The sequence below is a fragment of the Nicotiana attenuata genome, unplaced genomic scaffold, assembly GCF_001879085.1.
Source record: "Nicotiana attenuata strain UT unplaced genomic scaffold, NIATTr2, whole genome shotgun sequence".
NCBI lineage: Eukaryota > Viridiplantae > Streptophyta > Magnoliopsida > Solanales > Solanaceae > Nicotiana > Nicotiana attenuata.
In genome coordinates, this window is record NW_017673830.1 from 86,327 (window position 1) to 103,988 (window position 17,662).

The following is a 17,662-nucleotide window of genomic DNA, read 5'->3' on the forward strand; positions in this document are numbered from 1 at the left end:
TAAATATAATATATACAAAAATTAATATATCAAAAAAATAGGATATAAAATTAAAATTATAAAGATCATAATATAAAAATTAATTATATACACAATATATGATAAATTAAAAGTTCAAAAAAATAAAAAGATGAATAAAATAATATTAAATCAAATTTGGCGTTAATGAATAGTGTCACACCAAATTTGGTGCGACACTATTCACGCACTATAATGGTGCAAGATTTGGTGTTCCACTGGAGCAAAAAAAATACCAAATTTACATCAAATTTAGATTTGGTGCAAAAAATAATACACTTGGAGATGCCCTTACAAGCCCAACTTTATCACTATTAATTGGCACGCTTAAGGCAATGGTGCCCCCGTCATGCTTGAATTCTGGGTCCGTCTTTGATAACGAGGGAATTAAATTTCTTTAGGACACACAAAAAGATTGTGGGCTCGGAATAATTTTACATTTTTCTGTTCTAACCTTGTGTTTTCTAATTTTTTTTTTTCTTGATCAACACAGTTTTACAAATAGTGTGTTCATGGTGGAAGAAATTTTCGTGATGGTGGCTGCCGAAGAAGAACATAAAGGATTTTTCCCTAGAAATTTGATAAAATGGTTAAAAACGATTATGACCCATAAATTATACTTCCAACAATAATAGACGAACAATATGATGTTAGATGTGTCAATTATGTTAGAGCAGCTGAGGAACACGCTCAGCTTGAGGTGCTTATTATTGCCTTTTTATCAAGTAGAGGTATTCAAATGAAAAAAAAAATAGGTTTGATTTCGGCCTGACAAATTGGTTCAAGTTTAAGGGGCCATTAGACCATTTAGCTGAAAGTACAAATCTTGAATTCTAGAGGAACCGAAATGTAATTTTTGTCAAACTTTGATTTTCATCCTTTTCCTTACCAAAGAAATACACCATTCACGAATCATGTATCCTTGCAGCAGCAATATTTCAAATCCAAAGTAAAAAGACTCGCTGGAATACTGCAGTTTTAGCAATGACTTCTACCCTTACTCTCTTGCAGCCGACTGTTACGTTTACTGGTAAGTACTTTCATTTAGTAGGAATCAATTGGGGCTAAATTCTGGTACTCTTAATTGGGTCTGCAGACATGTTCTTCGACTTCGCCAGGAACTTCCCTTTTCCTGGTACTTGGACTATTCTTCAGTTTTTTCTTAAATTCTAGTTTGAAGCTTGAACTGCCATTTTCATTTACAGCTTGTTTGGATAGTTGTTCCTCGTTGTATCGTATTGTATTGTTATTGCAAAACAATGTTTGTTTTGATTGTTTCATTAAAATTGGTTGTATTGTATTGTTAAATCCATTGTTTCGGAACAATGAAAAGTCTCTTTTTTTGAAACAACCGATTTGGTGTGGTGGGATTGTTTCCTATTTTTCTTTCCAATTATGCCCTAACTTATTATTCCACAATTCTATTTTACACTTTATCTTTTTTTCTATTTTAACTCCAAATCCCCAACTTATAACCTACTTTTTTTTTTCAGACCAATGTTAAAGGTGTTTTGCTGCCTTCTGTTTTATTTTTTCTCCTAATTTGCTTGTAACTCAATTCTAATTAGTTGTGCTCCTTTGTTTTGCCTTCTTGTGTCTCGCTCCTTTGTTTTGTTTTTTTTATTGTGTTTTGCCTTCTTCTGTTTTGTTTTTTAAAATTATTTTTATGCATTGTTTTTGATAAATTTAATATTTAAATAATTGAGGGTATTTTAGTAAACTTATCAGTTACAGTACATTACGATACAGTCAAACCAAACAACAAAATATTATTTAACAAGAATAAACAATACAATCTATCCAAACATTGTATTCATAAAACGATACGGTACAATACGATACAATACAATACATTATAAAACGATGGGGAACAATGATCCAAACAAAGTGTTAGTTTTCTAAACAAGCTTTAGCCAATGGCCTATTTATTTAGTTATTTTTTTGGTTCTACAAAATTTTAAAATGCAATACCATAAAGTTGAAGTTTTATTGAGATTTGAGAATTTTTCTAGCAAGAGTATATAAACCAAAGCAACCTGTGATTTAGGGGTTTTTAAGGAATGAAATTTATGGAAAATTAGCGAAACCGCTTGAGCAAAATCACACAATGATATGGATGCATTATTACAGAGGGGTGAAAGGATGAGTTTCTGCTGTTGTGTTATTACATGATGTGAGGTCTGAAAAGAGATGTGTCCATTTTTTTGTGCAATGTTATTTGATTCTTAGGGGTCGTATGGTAGGGTGTATAAGAATAGTGCGGAATAAGGTGTATTAGTAATGCAGGGATTAGTAATGCATGAGTTAGTAATGAAAGCATTAATTATGCAGATATTATTTCTTATCTACTGTTTGGTGTGGTGTATTAAAAATTATAATGCATTGCATAATTTTTAAGAAAATTAGTTTTACAAAAATACCCTCCATATTCTCTAGCTTTAAGGGGCTTTAAGGATAATTTTGTCTTTAACCATACTAATGCATGCATTAATAGCCTTGGTATTACTAATGTCATCGTTTTCTATGCATTACTTATACATAGGATAATACCAAGTATAATGTATAACTAATGCAAGTATTGTTATACACAGGTTGAAAAAATATACCAAACAAGTTATTAGTAATACACAAAGCTAATGCTTTTCATTATTTTTCCTAATACCTCCTACCAAACGAGAGGGCTAAGAAATGGTAAATCTGCGGTTATTTGGCAATTTATTTTATGTAGAATCAATTCCAACCCTTTAGCTGATAAGCCCTGGATTTTCTGTGTATTTATCCATCTCACTGAGAGAAACTGTATAAACTTTTCCCTCTTAAATGTCGAGATTAATGTGCTTCACTCATAATCCTTGAGCCATACAGAACAATGAAAAAGATGCATCACCATAGAGGGGAAAAATGAAAATTTTGTTGCGCTGTTGAGATTTTTGTTTTCTGTTCAAGTGTTATTACATAGCATGAGTCTGAAAAAGGATTTTTCTTTCTGTTACTGTGCATTGTTATGATGTGTTTTTTAGGTGCAGTAAAGGCTAAAGCGTTAACCCCTTGGTGAATCTGCATGTAGAATGGCTGAATTGCTTCCTTTATGTTCTCTCTAGCATTATTAAGCCCTCCTTTCATATAGCCGATTGCAAATAATTGAAAGAACCGTTGAAGATGTTATAAACTAGTGTTGTGCGATAAGCATATCCATGAGTACTTGTTAAATTTAAGTTCTTTGCCTACATGCCATTTTCTTTTCCCTTAAAATTTTTAGAGCGTGATGCTACTTGTCATTAGTGGGAACGACAAATAAATGCTAGGAGAATTTATAAATGCAAAATATTTGACATGGTTATTAACCGGAGATTAATGCTATGGGAGTGTTTGTCCTGATGCACAAGGTCGGGTAAAATTAACAAATTAAAAGAGTTGGATTGTGGTTCTTCAACATTTTAATGCTTAGTGTAACCTCAGAAAGAACACCATTCTCCTCAAACTAGGTGTAGGATAACATGAAATGGTGAAGTGTATTTACATGATTAGTATCATTTCCTGGAACCACATATGAACTCGTAAAACTGTTATTGTATCTTTGTATTGTAGCTCATTAGTTGAAGAAGTTACATATGAGCAAAGTGACCTTCCTTAGACAATTTCCCTTGCATCCACCTCTGGAGCATTTCCAGAGCTGCCTTAGGTTGATCCATTGGAACCATGTGACCTGCATCATGGACCTTGAGGAAAGTCAGAGGCCCGTGGTTCTTTTGAATTCCTTTCTCTTCACCATCTACTGTAAAAGGTACGGATCGGGCTGCCCCAAAGTCTTTCTGCCCGGACCATTCCATTGCATGCACCCATCTCGAGTTCCCTGTCCATACAGGGAAAAATATTTTAGTTCTGGATAACAACAACTATGCCCAGAGGCGGATCAAGGATTTAGCAGGATTTAACCTTGATGAGTTAGACCTTTAGGATTTTTAGCACTGAACTTATTTTACTTTTAAAATTATGAGTTCAGATCTAATATTTGTTGAAATTTTAGTGAGTTATCATATAGGGATCTATGTTCCACATTTAAAATACTCGGTATGAATGAACCTGCAGGTTAAGAGCTATATCTGCCCCTAACTATGCCTCAATCTCAAGCAAGTTGAGGTTAATTATATGAATCCTCTCTGAAGGTCGCTCCATTTAAGCTCATCTCACACTGTGGATTGGTAGGTTTAAATAGACTGCACATAATCTAGGACTCTCCCAATTCAAGATTGTACTAGTTCTTTTGGATCACAAATGAATGAAGCTTACCAAGCCAATTGCAGATAAGGTCATATTCCCCGGCGTAGACAAGTAGCTTGATGCCATCCTCAAGAAGTGGAGGAATACCAGCTTCAAGATTCCTCATCCAATCCAACTGCATTGCCTGGTAAACTGTAGAACTGCACGAAACGAAATCAATACCCCCGACACCAAGGGCATGCTTAACTTGTTCATCGTTGAGGAGAGTTTCCATCTTGGAGAAGTCGTAGCAGAGGTCACCATCACAAGTCTTCCTGACATCATAGTACTGCAGCTCGAAGGTAACAAATTAACACATGTTATGGTTAGAAATCTATGTGATCCTAGTTACAATATGATTAGCTGAGAGAGAAAGAAAAAAAACTATGTTTTCTTACATTTTTGTCACCCACAACATCCATAATTTTGTTGAAGATGCTTGTGCAAACAAGATATGCAGCCATGCATGCACTTCCACCATCAGTTCCTAATGTTTTTTTGCATAGGACACGGTTGATGTCAAGAATAATGAAGGATTATGGGATGAAGAAAACAGATTGTGGGGTTTTAGTGAGATAAATACCACAAAGCCTAATAGCCTGTTGACATTTTGGGTATGACTTGTCTATGGCATTATAATCAGCTTTTTTGATCAATCTCATGTCCAATGCATAGTCAGTGTAGGCTTTGTACTGAATTTCTGGATTAGTGAGTCCATTACCAATAGCAAATCCCTAATCAAATATAATTCGCGCAATTAGGAGCATAACAAGTGCAAAAGAGTTAGTGATTGAGAATTGGCAAAAGGAAAAGAAGAGAAGAAAAGAAAAGAATTTATAGGAGAGAAAAAGATAGAAGATGGACTAATTAGTTATAAATACCTTAAGGTTTATGTGAGTTCCTTCCTTGTTCTTGTTACCTTGATGAACCCGAGAAGCAAATGCAGGAATGTAATGCCCAGCATATGATTCTCCAGTGATGTAGAAATCATTCTTTTCATACTGTGGATGCGCCTTGAAGAAGGCCTAGTAATTAAAAAAAAAAAAAACAGATAAGGTTTCTTACTTTAAATTGGAAGCTAGAATGACATTATTCAAATTATTATAATATTAATACTAGTCAAAATTTAGAGGTTTAAAATGAGAAGGCAAAACAGAGTAACACACCTGTAAGAAATCATAAAGATCATTGCTTACACCCCTTTCGTCGTGACGAATATCATCCTCATCAGAACTGTAACTAAAACCAGTTCCAGTTGGCTGATCCACGTATATTAGGTTTGAGACCTATCAAATTGCAATTAAACTCCATATTATCATTCTTAACAATCAAAAGCGAATCAAAGCATTTCAAAAATTAAAAAATAAAAATAAAAATAAAAATCAGTTTAACAATTTGATATTCGAAATCCATTGGTTTGCTTAATTCGAACTCACCGAGTGCAGTTCAAAATTTTCAATTATGGTCATATCTTGCAAATAATTGATACTGAAAAGCTACTTCAATCAAGAAATCTATCAGAAATTCGAGGAGAGGAATCTTACTTATTCAGGAAAATGAAAGCAAATAAAGTGATTAGGACACTGTCGGTGTTGGAAAAAATATTTAAGATGAACAGGTTCACAGGGACTTTACGTGTAAATGAAGAGAAAGCAAAAAGTTGGAAAGTTTTGTTCAAAGTCTCAACCGTTAATCAAGAAACAAGAAAAAAAGAAAAATCTTTATCCCTTTTGAACATGTAAAATTCTACTAGTCCCAACTAACAAACAGCAGGTAGGTGAAAATATACTTTGCATGATAGAAATTCTTTTGAATAACATCTTAGTAAAATTGAGTATATTCTCATCATAATATTTAAAAGATCTAACCTTATATTTTTTTTTTTAAAACAGTGATCTTTGAATCAGTGTTGACGCATCTTGAAATAAATTGGCTTAGTGGGCGTTTGGACGTAAGAATTGTAAAATTCCGGAAAAAGTGGGAGGAAAAATTCAAATTTGAAAATTAGAGTTGCGTTTGGACATGAATATAATTTTGGGTTGTTTTTTAATTTTTGTGATGTGATCTGATTGAAAATTTTGAAAAACGGCTTCTTGGACTTTTTCAAATTTTCGAAAAATTCCAAAATTCTTCTTCTAAATGAAAATTGAAAATTTTATGGCCAAACACTGATTTCGAAAAAAAAAATTGAAAATTTTTCGAAAAAAATAAAAAAGAATTCATGGCCAAACGGGAATGTTTAAAGAAAAAGAAAAAGAAGGAAGGAAAAACAAGAACCTTGTCCCAGCCGAAATCATTCCAGACAAGTGACATATTGTCTGCTATATTGAAAGGTCCATTTTCATAAAACACAGCCAATTCACTGCTACATCCTGGCCCTCCTGTTAGCCATATAACAACTGGATCATTCTGGCTGCTTCTTGATTCAAAGAAGAAATAAAACATCCTGCAAAACACCAAAATTAAAAAAAAAAAATCAAAATAGTGAATACTACCAAGATTTCATTTTTTTTTAAATCAAAACAAAGCAAAAAGAATAACAAAAACCAATTATCAGTAATCTAGTTTTATGTTACTTATAACAACAAATAACATTTTTATATCAGATATGGTAACCTGAAAACTAGATTATTACGTAAATTGCTATGATTGATTAAATTGTGTTGGTGGAGTAAACAATCTTAATACTGTCAGTCATATAATTTAAACGATTAATAATATTCATACCTTGCATCTTTAGTATGTGGAAGACGAAAATAACCAGCATGGTGACCCAAGTCTTGAACAGTGGCTCCAGAATCACCAAGATAAGATAAATTGAATTTCTTCTCAAATAGTCTCTGCTCAGTGGTTGCTACAGATTTCCCTGGTTCAACCTTATTGATATCATGCTTAGGGAATAAGTTCAGTTGATTGATAAGTTTTTCTGCCATTGGTACAGGGAATTTAGTAGAAGATAGGACAAACTCATCGTCATTATTGGACGAAAGAGCAGGAGAAGAAAGAAAAAGAAGAAATAAAGCAAGAAAGAGAAAAGAGAAAGAGGATGCCATTTTCTAAGAATGACTTTTGTGGGGCATTCATATTTATAAGGAGGAGGAAGAGTGTGAAATAGGCTTTGTGCTGTGTAATGTTACTGTGTGTCTGTGTGAGAGAGAACGGGTGGGGGGAGAAACATGGGATTTAAAACGCTATGTTTGTTTAGAATGGTGCTAATATGGACAAAATACCCATTCTTTTTGGGGGAAAGGTGTGAGGTGAAGGAAAAGGTAAGGATTCTATTAGTATATATTTATTTATGGATTTAAGTTTTAATATTGCAGAGAATTCACTAATTAGGTAATTTGTCTAATCACTCATTGGACATTTGCATTATTATTTCTCTTCAAAAAGAGCTCAACCCTAGGGTGTCAATGGATACTTAAAAACCGACTAAACCGACCAAACTGTACCGTACCGAACCGATTCTTAGGTTTCTTTTAATAGAACCGTAGGTTCTTATATAAATCTATAACCGTACCGATAATTAGGTTAGATTTATTAGTTAATGAAAATAAACCAAAAAAATACCGAACCGCACTGAATAAATTTATATGTGAAAAATATATTTATATATTAAGTTTAAAAATAATAAAACATTAAATTTTCTTGGGTTTTGGAATTATGAAAACAATTACAAGCCAACAAGTAATAAACGCAAAATCATAATTCTCAAACCTATTATGCTACACCAATCGAAAATAAATTATTTCCAACATATTCACTGGCAAGACACAAAGGCATTATAGTGATTATGAGTAGCAATCTACAATGTATTGATTATATTTCCTTTCATATGATTTAAATTTATCTTTTTGAATATTTAATCTTCTATAGACTTTATTCTTGAGTTCCAGTCCCAGTTTGGTTAATATCTTTCCATTCGTGTGATTCATATTTTCTTTACATTAATTTGTTTAGTTTCTTTTACGCTATTGTAGAGTAGTTGATGGATCTATACTCTAGCCATCTTTCATATTTTCTTAATTCATCACCCTTTAAAATGTAAAATGTCTAGAGAGTTTTGCTAAGTCCTATAAAAGTATGTATATTATTGCATTCTACTTCTACTAGTGACTTTTACATGACATTTTAAAAAATACCGAAACTTAACCGAACCGTACCGATACCGAAGAGAAACCGATATAATTGGGACGGTTTCGAAAAGTCTAATTTTGGTTATACATAATGAATAACCGAGAAATTGGTATGGTACAAAATTAACAAAAGAACCGGCCGAACCGAGCCGGTGACACCCCTGCTCAACCCTACCTACCCATCTATTTTTCTTCACTTTACGGGTCATTTACTATCATGGATATAAACAAAAATAATTTTAAAAAAAATACAAATATCATATTATTTTATCTCGCGTTTTGTTGGAATGTCCGACTTTAGGATAAGCAATCGGGACTATTTATATCATAATTTTGGCATTATTTGTATCACATTCAATATGGAATAGCAATACCGGGATTAGCTGATCATTGGATAAACTAACTCAACAACAAAGATGCCCTTCTGATGAGAACAAGAACCTCGTATTTAAGTTGATAAGGGTAGAGAGACGGACTCATTATCGAGTTTTTAACAATGCGCCAGCTAACCCTCATAACAGAAAGATAATTTTTTCTATATATGGTGCAATTAATTCATGATAACAATAATCATCACCCCAGTTACTGATATTTTTCGAGGGAAAATTATTTTACAAGAACAGGTAATGAATCTTTTTAATTACTGTAAATCTATAACGATTGCCACCAAACGTAGGATAATGAAATGAAATGATCCATAATCATTTTTAATTACTGTTGATTCCAGTCATCGTGCAAAAGGATTATTCATCTTTTTGGGGGTGGGTCATGGGTGGAGAATGCTATGAGTCCATGGTGTTACTGAATCTGATGTAGAAACGCAATTAAATTGTCATAAGAGCTGCATTAAAGTAGATTGTGTTAAGAGTAACCATCTACTATCACTTTAATTAGTATATTTTCCGATAAGTATTGCCTGAAATTGAGTGCTGTAAATCATTAAAGTAGGATAATGAGTACTCCCTCTGTTTCGTTTACAAGAACTTTTTATCTTTTTGAGACTCAATTTGATTAAAAATTAAAATTAAATTGAATTATATTAACTCGATATTTTAAAGTTAACACTTAAATATTCTAAAAATATACAATGACTATTATAAGCTGCATTTCTTTTCATGTCAATATAAAAAAAATATTTTAAAATATTGGTCATAACACATATAGTTAGAATCTCAAAAAATGAAAAGGTTTACATAATCAGAAATATAGGGAGTATTTTATTTTACTAGGCTATTATTATCTTTTATAAGAGAAAAGAGACAAAAATATTTTAAACTATTGGAAATGGAATATAAAAGGCTATGCACACTGTTTACTTTTTGGTAAAAGAACTACCCTCACCAAGGAGACTTTTTATATCAGAAAATTACACATTAATACAGTCCACGCACATACAATATAATTAGGTAGCCCTATATATAACTTTGCAAAATTGTAACCCCAAAAATAATCGGTCAAAATTCAATATTTAATTCCAAATAGGTTCTTGAAATTGCAATCTTTTTAAATTTCAAAATTCTAACTCAATCTTCAAATCAATGATTGTGACTCAAACATTAGTTCAATAAATCAAATCTATTTAGGTGATAAAAATTAGTTTTTTAAAGTAACTCGCCACTATTGAACAAAAGTTTAAATAAGTGGTTTTTAAAATTTCGAAACTGATATTGTGAGAAATTTTGCTGAGAGTATCATTTAGACTTGTTAGAAATAATCTAAGGAGGTTTTTTACAAAATTTGAAGTCATTTGATGGAGATTTGGATTGATTTTGGATGAAAATTACAACTGAAATTCATAAAAGAAGTTCGCCTGCAGACGCTTATACATTTTTATACAATGTTATACACTTTTATACAAGACATATATATTATGTGTATAGGTGTATAAACGTGTATAACAGGTATTTATACACCTATATACACTATTATACAAAAACTGACTTCGTATTCTTCCTTGAGCATATTCTTAAATTTAACTTAAATCTACTCTAAATTATTTCAAATTTAAGATTTAAACTTCTCTTGATGATTCTAGTCGATTAGAACAACACTCAATCGAAATAACTAACAAACTCCGAAATTTCAATTTTGGAAATGGGTCAAAGGCATCACCAAATGGATCACAAAATCTAGGATGATCTGCACCCTAAATAATTTCACCAATATTAATCGACACCTATTGGATTTCTTCGATAAATAAAATTTCAGATCTGAAATTGTAACTAACCGACAGATTATTTTGAGTATCTACACTTCACTCGGTATTTTGAGGGCTCGAGTATCTCCGCATGATGTGTTATGACTTGCGTAAATCGTCGGTATTGGTTTTCATGTTATCCGGAATCAATTTGGAAGAATGAACTTCAAGATTTAAGTTCTAAGTTGGAATTGACCAAGTTAGACTTTTTAGTATTTGACCTCGGAATGGAGTTTCGTTAGTTCCGTTAGCTCTGTTGGGTGATTTTGGACTTAGGAGCACGTCCGGATTGTAAATTTGAGGTCCGTAGTTGAATTAGTCTTGAAATGGCGAAAGTTGGATTTTTTAGAAGTTTGACCGGGAGTGGACTTTTTGATATCGGGGTCGGATTCCGATTTCGGAAGTTCGAATAGGTCCGTAAGGGCAAATGTGACTTGTGTGCAAAATTTGAGGTTAATCGGAGGTGATTTGATAGGTTTCAGCATCGGTTGTAGAAGTTGAAGTTTTAAAGTTCTTTGATTTCGACTTGAGGTGTGATTCATCGTTTCGAGGTTATTATGCGTGATTTGAAGCTTCGAGTAGGTTCGTTTTGGCATGTGCAACTTGTCTGCAAAATTTGGCGCCATTCGGAGTTGATTTGATATGGTTCGGACGCTCGGTTGCGATTCTAGAAGTTCTTGAAGTTTAGTTTGATCTTCAAGCGTTTTGGCGTCCGATTCGTGGTTTTTGAAGTTATTTTGATGATTTGAGCGTGCGAGCGAGTTTGTGTTGTGTTTCTGGACCTGGGTGCATGATTGGTTTGGAGCCCAAAGGCTCGGGTGAGTTTCGAATTGGTTTCGGAATGATTTTTCATAATCTTTGCTGGTTCTGGTATCATCGCATTTGCGATGTTTTGGTCGCAGATGTAACAGTTGCATTTGCGAAGCATCCTTCGCATTTGGAAGATTGGGCTGCTGGAGTAGATTCGCATTTGCGAAGAAACCCATCGCATTTGCGATGTGGGGTTGTCCGCAACTGCAATGACCCTACCGCTTTTACGAGACTATGGGCTTTGCATTTGCGAAGTTCTGGTCGCAAATGAGACCTTAGCAGGAAAGCCTCCAGTTCGCATTTGCGATTATATGTTCTCATTTGCGGGGTTCGCAAAATGCGACATCTGCAACCTGTTAATAGCTGAGAATTCCGAGACTTAGCTTCATTTTGTTATATTTTGAACCCTAGCTTCGATGAGAGGCAATTTTGTGATGGGATTTTCATACCAAATCATTGGTAAGTATCTTTAATCATTTCTCAACTATATTTCATGATTTTATATAAGATTTAACATCAACTTCATGAGAAATCTATGGAAAAATTTGGGAATTTTATCAAAGTTTTGAAAAATGAAAATTTGGGATTTGAGAGTCGAATAGGACTCGGATTTGATAACAAAATATATATTTGGACTCGTGAGGCTATGGGTAGTCAAGACCTACCCTTGGATCCGGGTTTTGACCGGCGAGCCCGGGGTTTGACTTTTGTTGACTTTTTAAAAATTTAATAAAAATCACAGCTTTATTAATTGGAATTATTTGCTCTTGCATTGTGTGATGTATTCAAGTCGTCGTTGGCTAGATTGACCCGGACGAAGGCGAATTTGTAAAGGAAAAAGGCTAGATTGAGTGTTGAGTTAGCCGAATTGAGGTAAGTGTTTTGCCTAACTTTGTTGAGAGAATTTTTTCTCTTATCATTGTTTGCTACATGCTGGGGTGATACATATATGAGGTGACGAGCGTATATTTATGTGGCAGGGTTAATCATGCTCGGGGGTGGATTATGTTACATTTATGTTTGTAGAATTTCTTGACCTCCTGCTTCATGCCTTACTTGACTCTTAGATACTAAGAACATAATATTAAATGATAGAAATCAAGACTTAGCTTATTATAACTTGATCAAACTTGACGAAAATTCTGAGAATACATGATGTGTCTAATTCACCATGTGAAATCATTGCTACATTACCACGGCCGATATTCTTGAGATACTAGACTCTATACTTGTGTTGTGGATCATCTGTGAGACTCGTGGAAGTATTTGAATAATGCGGTTCTTGAGGGTTGTTGAATCATTGTTGACTTGGAGAGTTGTGATTTGAAATTTGTTTGGAATATCCGTTAAAACACTCTCCTTGATGTTATTTATGCTTCCTGCCTTGTTTGTCATTGATATACATATGCTTGGTAAGGAAGAGTTTAAAGCATGAAGGGTGATATCGTGCCATTGTTATACATTATCATGTGAGGGAGAGTGTAAAGCACGAAGGGTGATGCCGTGTCACATTTTTGAGAGTAAAAGCACGAAGGGTGATGTCGTGCCACATATTGAGAGTAAAAGCACGAAGGGTGATGCCGTGCCATATCATTTGAGAGTAAAAGCACGAAGGGTGATGCCGTGCCATCTCATTTATATTTTTATGATTGTGTGTTATCGTGAGGTCATGACATGATGGGTGTTTCTGTGCAGGCGAGGATGAGAGACATGCATTATGTTTGATATTTGTCTTTCGTGTATACGTTCATGTCTTTACCTTGAACTGTTATTATCATAATTATAGATCTGATATGACTTGTTGCTATTGTTATGTCATTGATCTCTATCTCAATTGTTGTTGTGTTGCTCATACCTTCTACTTGCTTAACTTGCAAATACCATATGCCTATTTTCTGCTTTTATAATTATACTCATGTCGTACCTATTCTGTTGCACTTTAGTATAAGTCTTCCACCATGCTAGTCATTCATGCTCTTAGTTGTTAACTTGTAAAGATCATGTGTTTTCTTCTTATTTGTTATATTTGTACTTAGGCCTCCATTATGCTAGTTAATTGAAGTTGATATTCCTGGTTTTCCCATTGTTGTTATCACTCACGTGCTTTCCGCTTAGTCTTTTACTGTTGCCCACATGTATATCCTTGTCCATTGGTGCTACTTGCGTATTTCTTACTTTGTAATTCCTGTTCTCGGTATTTCTGTCATCTGGTTGGTTCTGTTATACATACATTTGGAAGGATGAGTTGAACGCACGAAGGGTGTTGCCGTAATTGATTTGACACATAAATTATTTATATATGGTGAGGAAGAGATAGAAGCACGAAAGGTGTTACCGTGCCATTTGACTTGATATTTTGGATATGCTTCTCATACTAGGAAAGATTGTAAATCTTCTACTGTGATTCCTTCTAGTAATTGTTGACTGTCTCGCAGAGTTGTATACGTTATTTTTATCTGTTATATTTTGAACTGCCTATACTGTTAGTCTAATGTATAGGTTATAGCAATAAGCATCTTTTAAATAAAAGCCTCGTCACTACTTCGACGAGGTTAGACAAAATACTTAACAGTACATGAGATTGGTTGTACTGATATTACACTTCTGTACGATGTGTACAGACTTCTGGAGTTGAGCTGCTGGTGATGTCAGGTGCTGATTCTGAAGATGTTCGCGCATTCCGGATATAGCTGCCTCTTGTCCTTGGTAGCTTAGGTTTTGCTATTTTGTTTATGTATCTTTCAAACAAAACGTGTATTTATTCGTACCAGCTTTGTAAATTCGAAGTCTTAGAAGCTCATGAGTCGTACTACCAGGTCTTTGGTAAATTTGTAAATGTTCAGTTATCTATTCTCTATTTTCTTATTATCTCAGTTGAGTTGTATTTTCTGTTAGTTCGCTTACCTAGCGGGTTGAGTTAGGTGCCATCACGACTTGTGGTTTTTGGGTCGTGACCGAAACATAATTTAAAAACCTCATATCCTCAAGTTCATCATCCAGATTCCTCAAACTAGATAAAACTGTATGAACCAAATTTTCGTCTTTCAAAGAGGCTAGCTAAGAAGGGTGTGATTCTTTAATAAATTTCAGATCTGGAACACAATTTAAAACCTCCTCTCCTCAAGTTCATCATCCAGATTCCTCAAACTAGAAAAGTTATATGAACCAAATTTTCATTCCTTAGAAAAAGTAAAGGAGAGGGGATAATAATGTGGGCTAAAAGATTAAAAAAATAAAATAAGATTATGTATAACTAGGGTTAATTCGGGGTAAAAGTAAAAATATGGACCGAAATTGGTGGAGCTATTGGCCCAACCGACAAAGAGTATACTTTTATATCTTTTATTTCTTGCGGCGACAGCAAGAGACCTTGAGGCTTAACTTTTGTGCATATGATCCAGGCTTCAACGGGGATGGCAATATGTTGCTTATAAGGGAAATACAATGTGGCCCTTCACAAACCTACACGCTAGTCTCGTTTGCCCGTAAAGCAACGGACTTTGGGGTTCTTCATTCTTAAGCATATATCTACATTGATTAATGACAAATAATTTGTTCGGGCATCTTATTTCTATCAATCAATTAAGAGCCCGTTTGGACATAAGAAAATTTTCCTTTTTTTTCAGTTTTTTTTTTTTTTTTGGAAAACAGCGTTTAGTTATCAAAATCTTACAATTTTTTCAATCTCATTTGAAAATGCATATCAAATTTGAAAAACAGTGCTAGTTTTTAGTTGCAAAAAATGTTGAAAAAGAGACATCCAAATATGTTGCAAAAATTATAACCAAACAAAACTTTATCTTCAATTAAAATTTTAGTGAAATTTCAATTTTTTTTTTTAAATTCATGTCCAAACGCCTGCTAAATTAATGCAAAATGAACATTGTCTTTATATATATATATATATATATATATATATATATATATATATACACACACACACACTACTAGAAATCCGAAAAAAGCGACCAAAGTTGGTCGCTTACAGGTCAAAAAGCGACCAAACAAGGCTGGTCGATATTTTGCTGGTCCCTTTACCTTAGGGACCAAATATTCCGTTTAAACAATATACCGACCAACTTTGGTCGTTTTATTATTTTAATAATATAATATNGCGACCAAAGTTGGTCGCTTACAGGTCAAAAAGCGACCAAACAAGGCTGGTCGATATTTTGCTGGTCCCTTTACCTTAGGGACCAAAGTTGGTCGCTAATTAGCGACCAACTTTGGTCTCTAAGGTAAAAGGACCAAATATTCCGGGTAAACAATATACCGACCAACTTTGGTCGCTTTAATATTTTAATAATATAGGTCGCTTTAATATTTTAATAATATAAATTTAGCTATCAAAGTTGGTCTCTATTCTTAAATTACATTTTTTTTATTTATTATTAATCAAAATATAGCGACCAACTTTGGTTTGTAAACAAAATATTATATTTTAAAATCTGGAAAATAGAGACCAAAGTTGGTCGCTATTTTTTTAATTTTTTTTAAACATAAGCGACCAACATTGGTCGCTAATTTCAAGAATTTAATTATTTTTTAAACATAAGCGACTAAAATTGGTCGCTATTTTCCAGAAATATATTTTTTTAATAGGCTAGTGACTAAAGTTGGTGGTTTTTGAGAAATCTGGGTTAGTTAGCGACCAACCTTTGTCGCTATTGCCCAGAAAATAATTACTTAAAAAGAAAAGCGACCAACAAGCGACCAAAGTTGGTCGCTTTTCTGGGTATAATTTTGGCAGAAACTGCTTGTTTTGGCAGCTACACCACCTGCCAGCATACCAAATCCCTATTACAAGCAACAACAACAACAATACCAACAACAAAACCAACAACAACACAACAACAACACAACAACAACAACAACACAACAACAACATTAACAACAATATTAAAACCAACAAAGTATAAAGTTCAATAGAACGAACACATTAAGCTAACCAAACTAAGTTAACTGTTATTACAAGCCCATTCGAAAACCGATTCTATTTGTCTAGTTCAAAGTGTATAAAAGTCAAGGATTGTTTTGTACATCATTATCATCACCGTCTAATGAACTTTCATCACCAAGACGGTATCCAGAAGGGTGTACTTGTCGAGGACGGGAAGAACGATCACGGGGAGGACGGGAGGAACGAGCACTTGGAGGACGGGAGGAATGAGCACGGGGAAGGCGAGCCTCTGGCGATGACTCACGAGATCGGGGAATCGGAAAAACGCCAAAAGCAAGGAGAGATTTGAGCTGCTCTTTCATGCCTTGGCACCGAGCTTGCATGCTAACGTACTGAGCATCTCTAAGCTTTTCTCTTTCCTTGGCCGCTTCTAGCTCAGATATGAGCTTTGTCACAATCTCCCGCATAGCGGAGAGGCTCTCCCCATCAAGTAGCTCGGCTTGCGAGGAAGTCCCTATTCCTTGCATTCCACACTTATAGCGATGGAATTTCTTAGTAGGAAGCCTGTATACCTTCTGGACCACCAGCAGCCTCCGTCCACATTTTAGCCTCGTCCGAAGGTTGGATTGGCTCGCCCGACTCATTAGGTGGCTGACTGCGTATGAATTCCTGCAGTTCAGCTGTGAAGCGACCCTATAAGAAAAATTACATTGAATTAGTATTTCAAAATTTATATAAAAGTAAATAAAAATACTTAATGAAAAGTGAAAACTTACATGTACAGTCGAGGCTCGGCCCACGACCCAAATTTCTTGATCCGTCTCTTTCTTCTTCTTTACAATATGAGTCTCTTTGAATAGCTCATCTTGGTTCATCGGATGCCCCAACTTCTTTTCCTGAAAACTCATAAATTTTAGTTAATAAATAGAATAGATATACTTTGAAAATTAAAATAAATTAAGTAATTACGTACCATTCTTCTTTTTATTGTCCCTAGGCTGATCGCACCTATAGTGTGCAAGGATCCTCCCTTCTCAGATGCGCGAGCTTTCTTTCCTTTTTCGCTCTTCTCTAAGAACTTTGAGGTAAGCAATCGCCTTTGTAAATCCTCCCCTAAATTCTGAAGCAACCAGTCAGGCTTCTGGTTCAACTTTCTAGCTTTGGAGAAACAATGCGACAACCGTTTGCGAGCTTTGAGATGAAAGTTTGCAGCCACTTCCGCGCTATAGCGGTGTTCCCATACACACTTGCTCTGTATTTCAAATGTTAAGTATTATATGGAAATATCATAAATATAAATAATTATACTGCTTAAAAGAACATTTATACCTTAAATTGATT

At 34.2% G+C, this 17,662-nt stretch overlaps 1 protein-coding gene across 1 annotated transcript; it reads right to left on the bottom strand.

Annotated features, from left to right (window-relative positions):
• Positions 1-3,410: 3,410 nt before the first annotated feature.
• LOC109217397 (serine carboxypeptidase-like) lies at positions 3,411-7,442 on the bottom strand. Its single transcript, XM_019381636.1, has 8 exons — positions 7,006-7,442; positions 6,556-6,724; positions 5,445-5,564; positions 5,160-5,303; positions 4,862-5,012; positions 4,677-4,765; positions 4,309-4,567; positions 3,411-3,871 (listed from the first exon to the last, which is right to left on the bottom strand). Exons 1-8 carry the CDS (start codon positions 7,329-7,331, stop codon positions 3,624-3,626), a joined length of 1,506 nt encoding a protein of 501 aa, XP_019237181.1. The 5' UTR covers positions 7,332-7,442; the 3' UTR covers positions 3,411-3,623.
• Between the last annotated feature and the right edge of the window lie 10,220 nt (positions 7,443-17,662).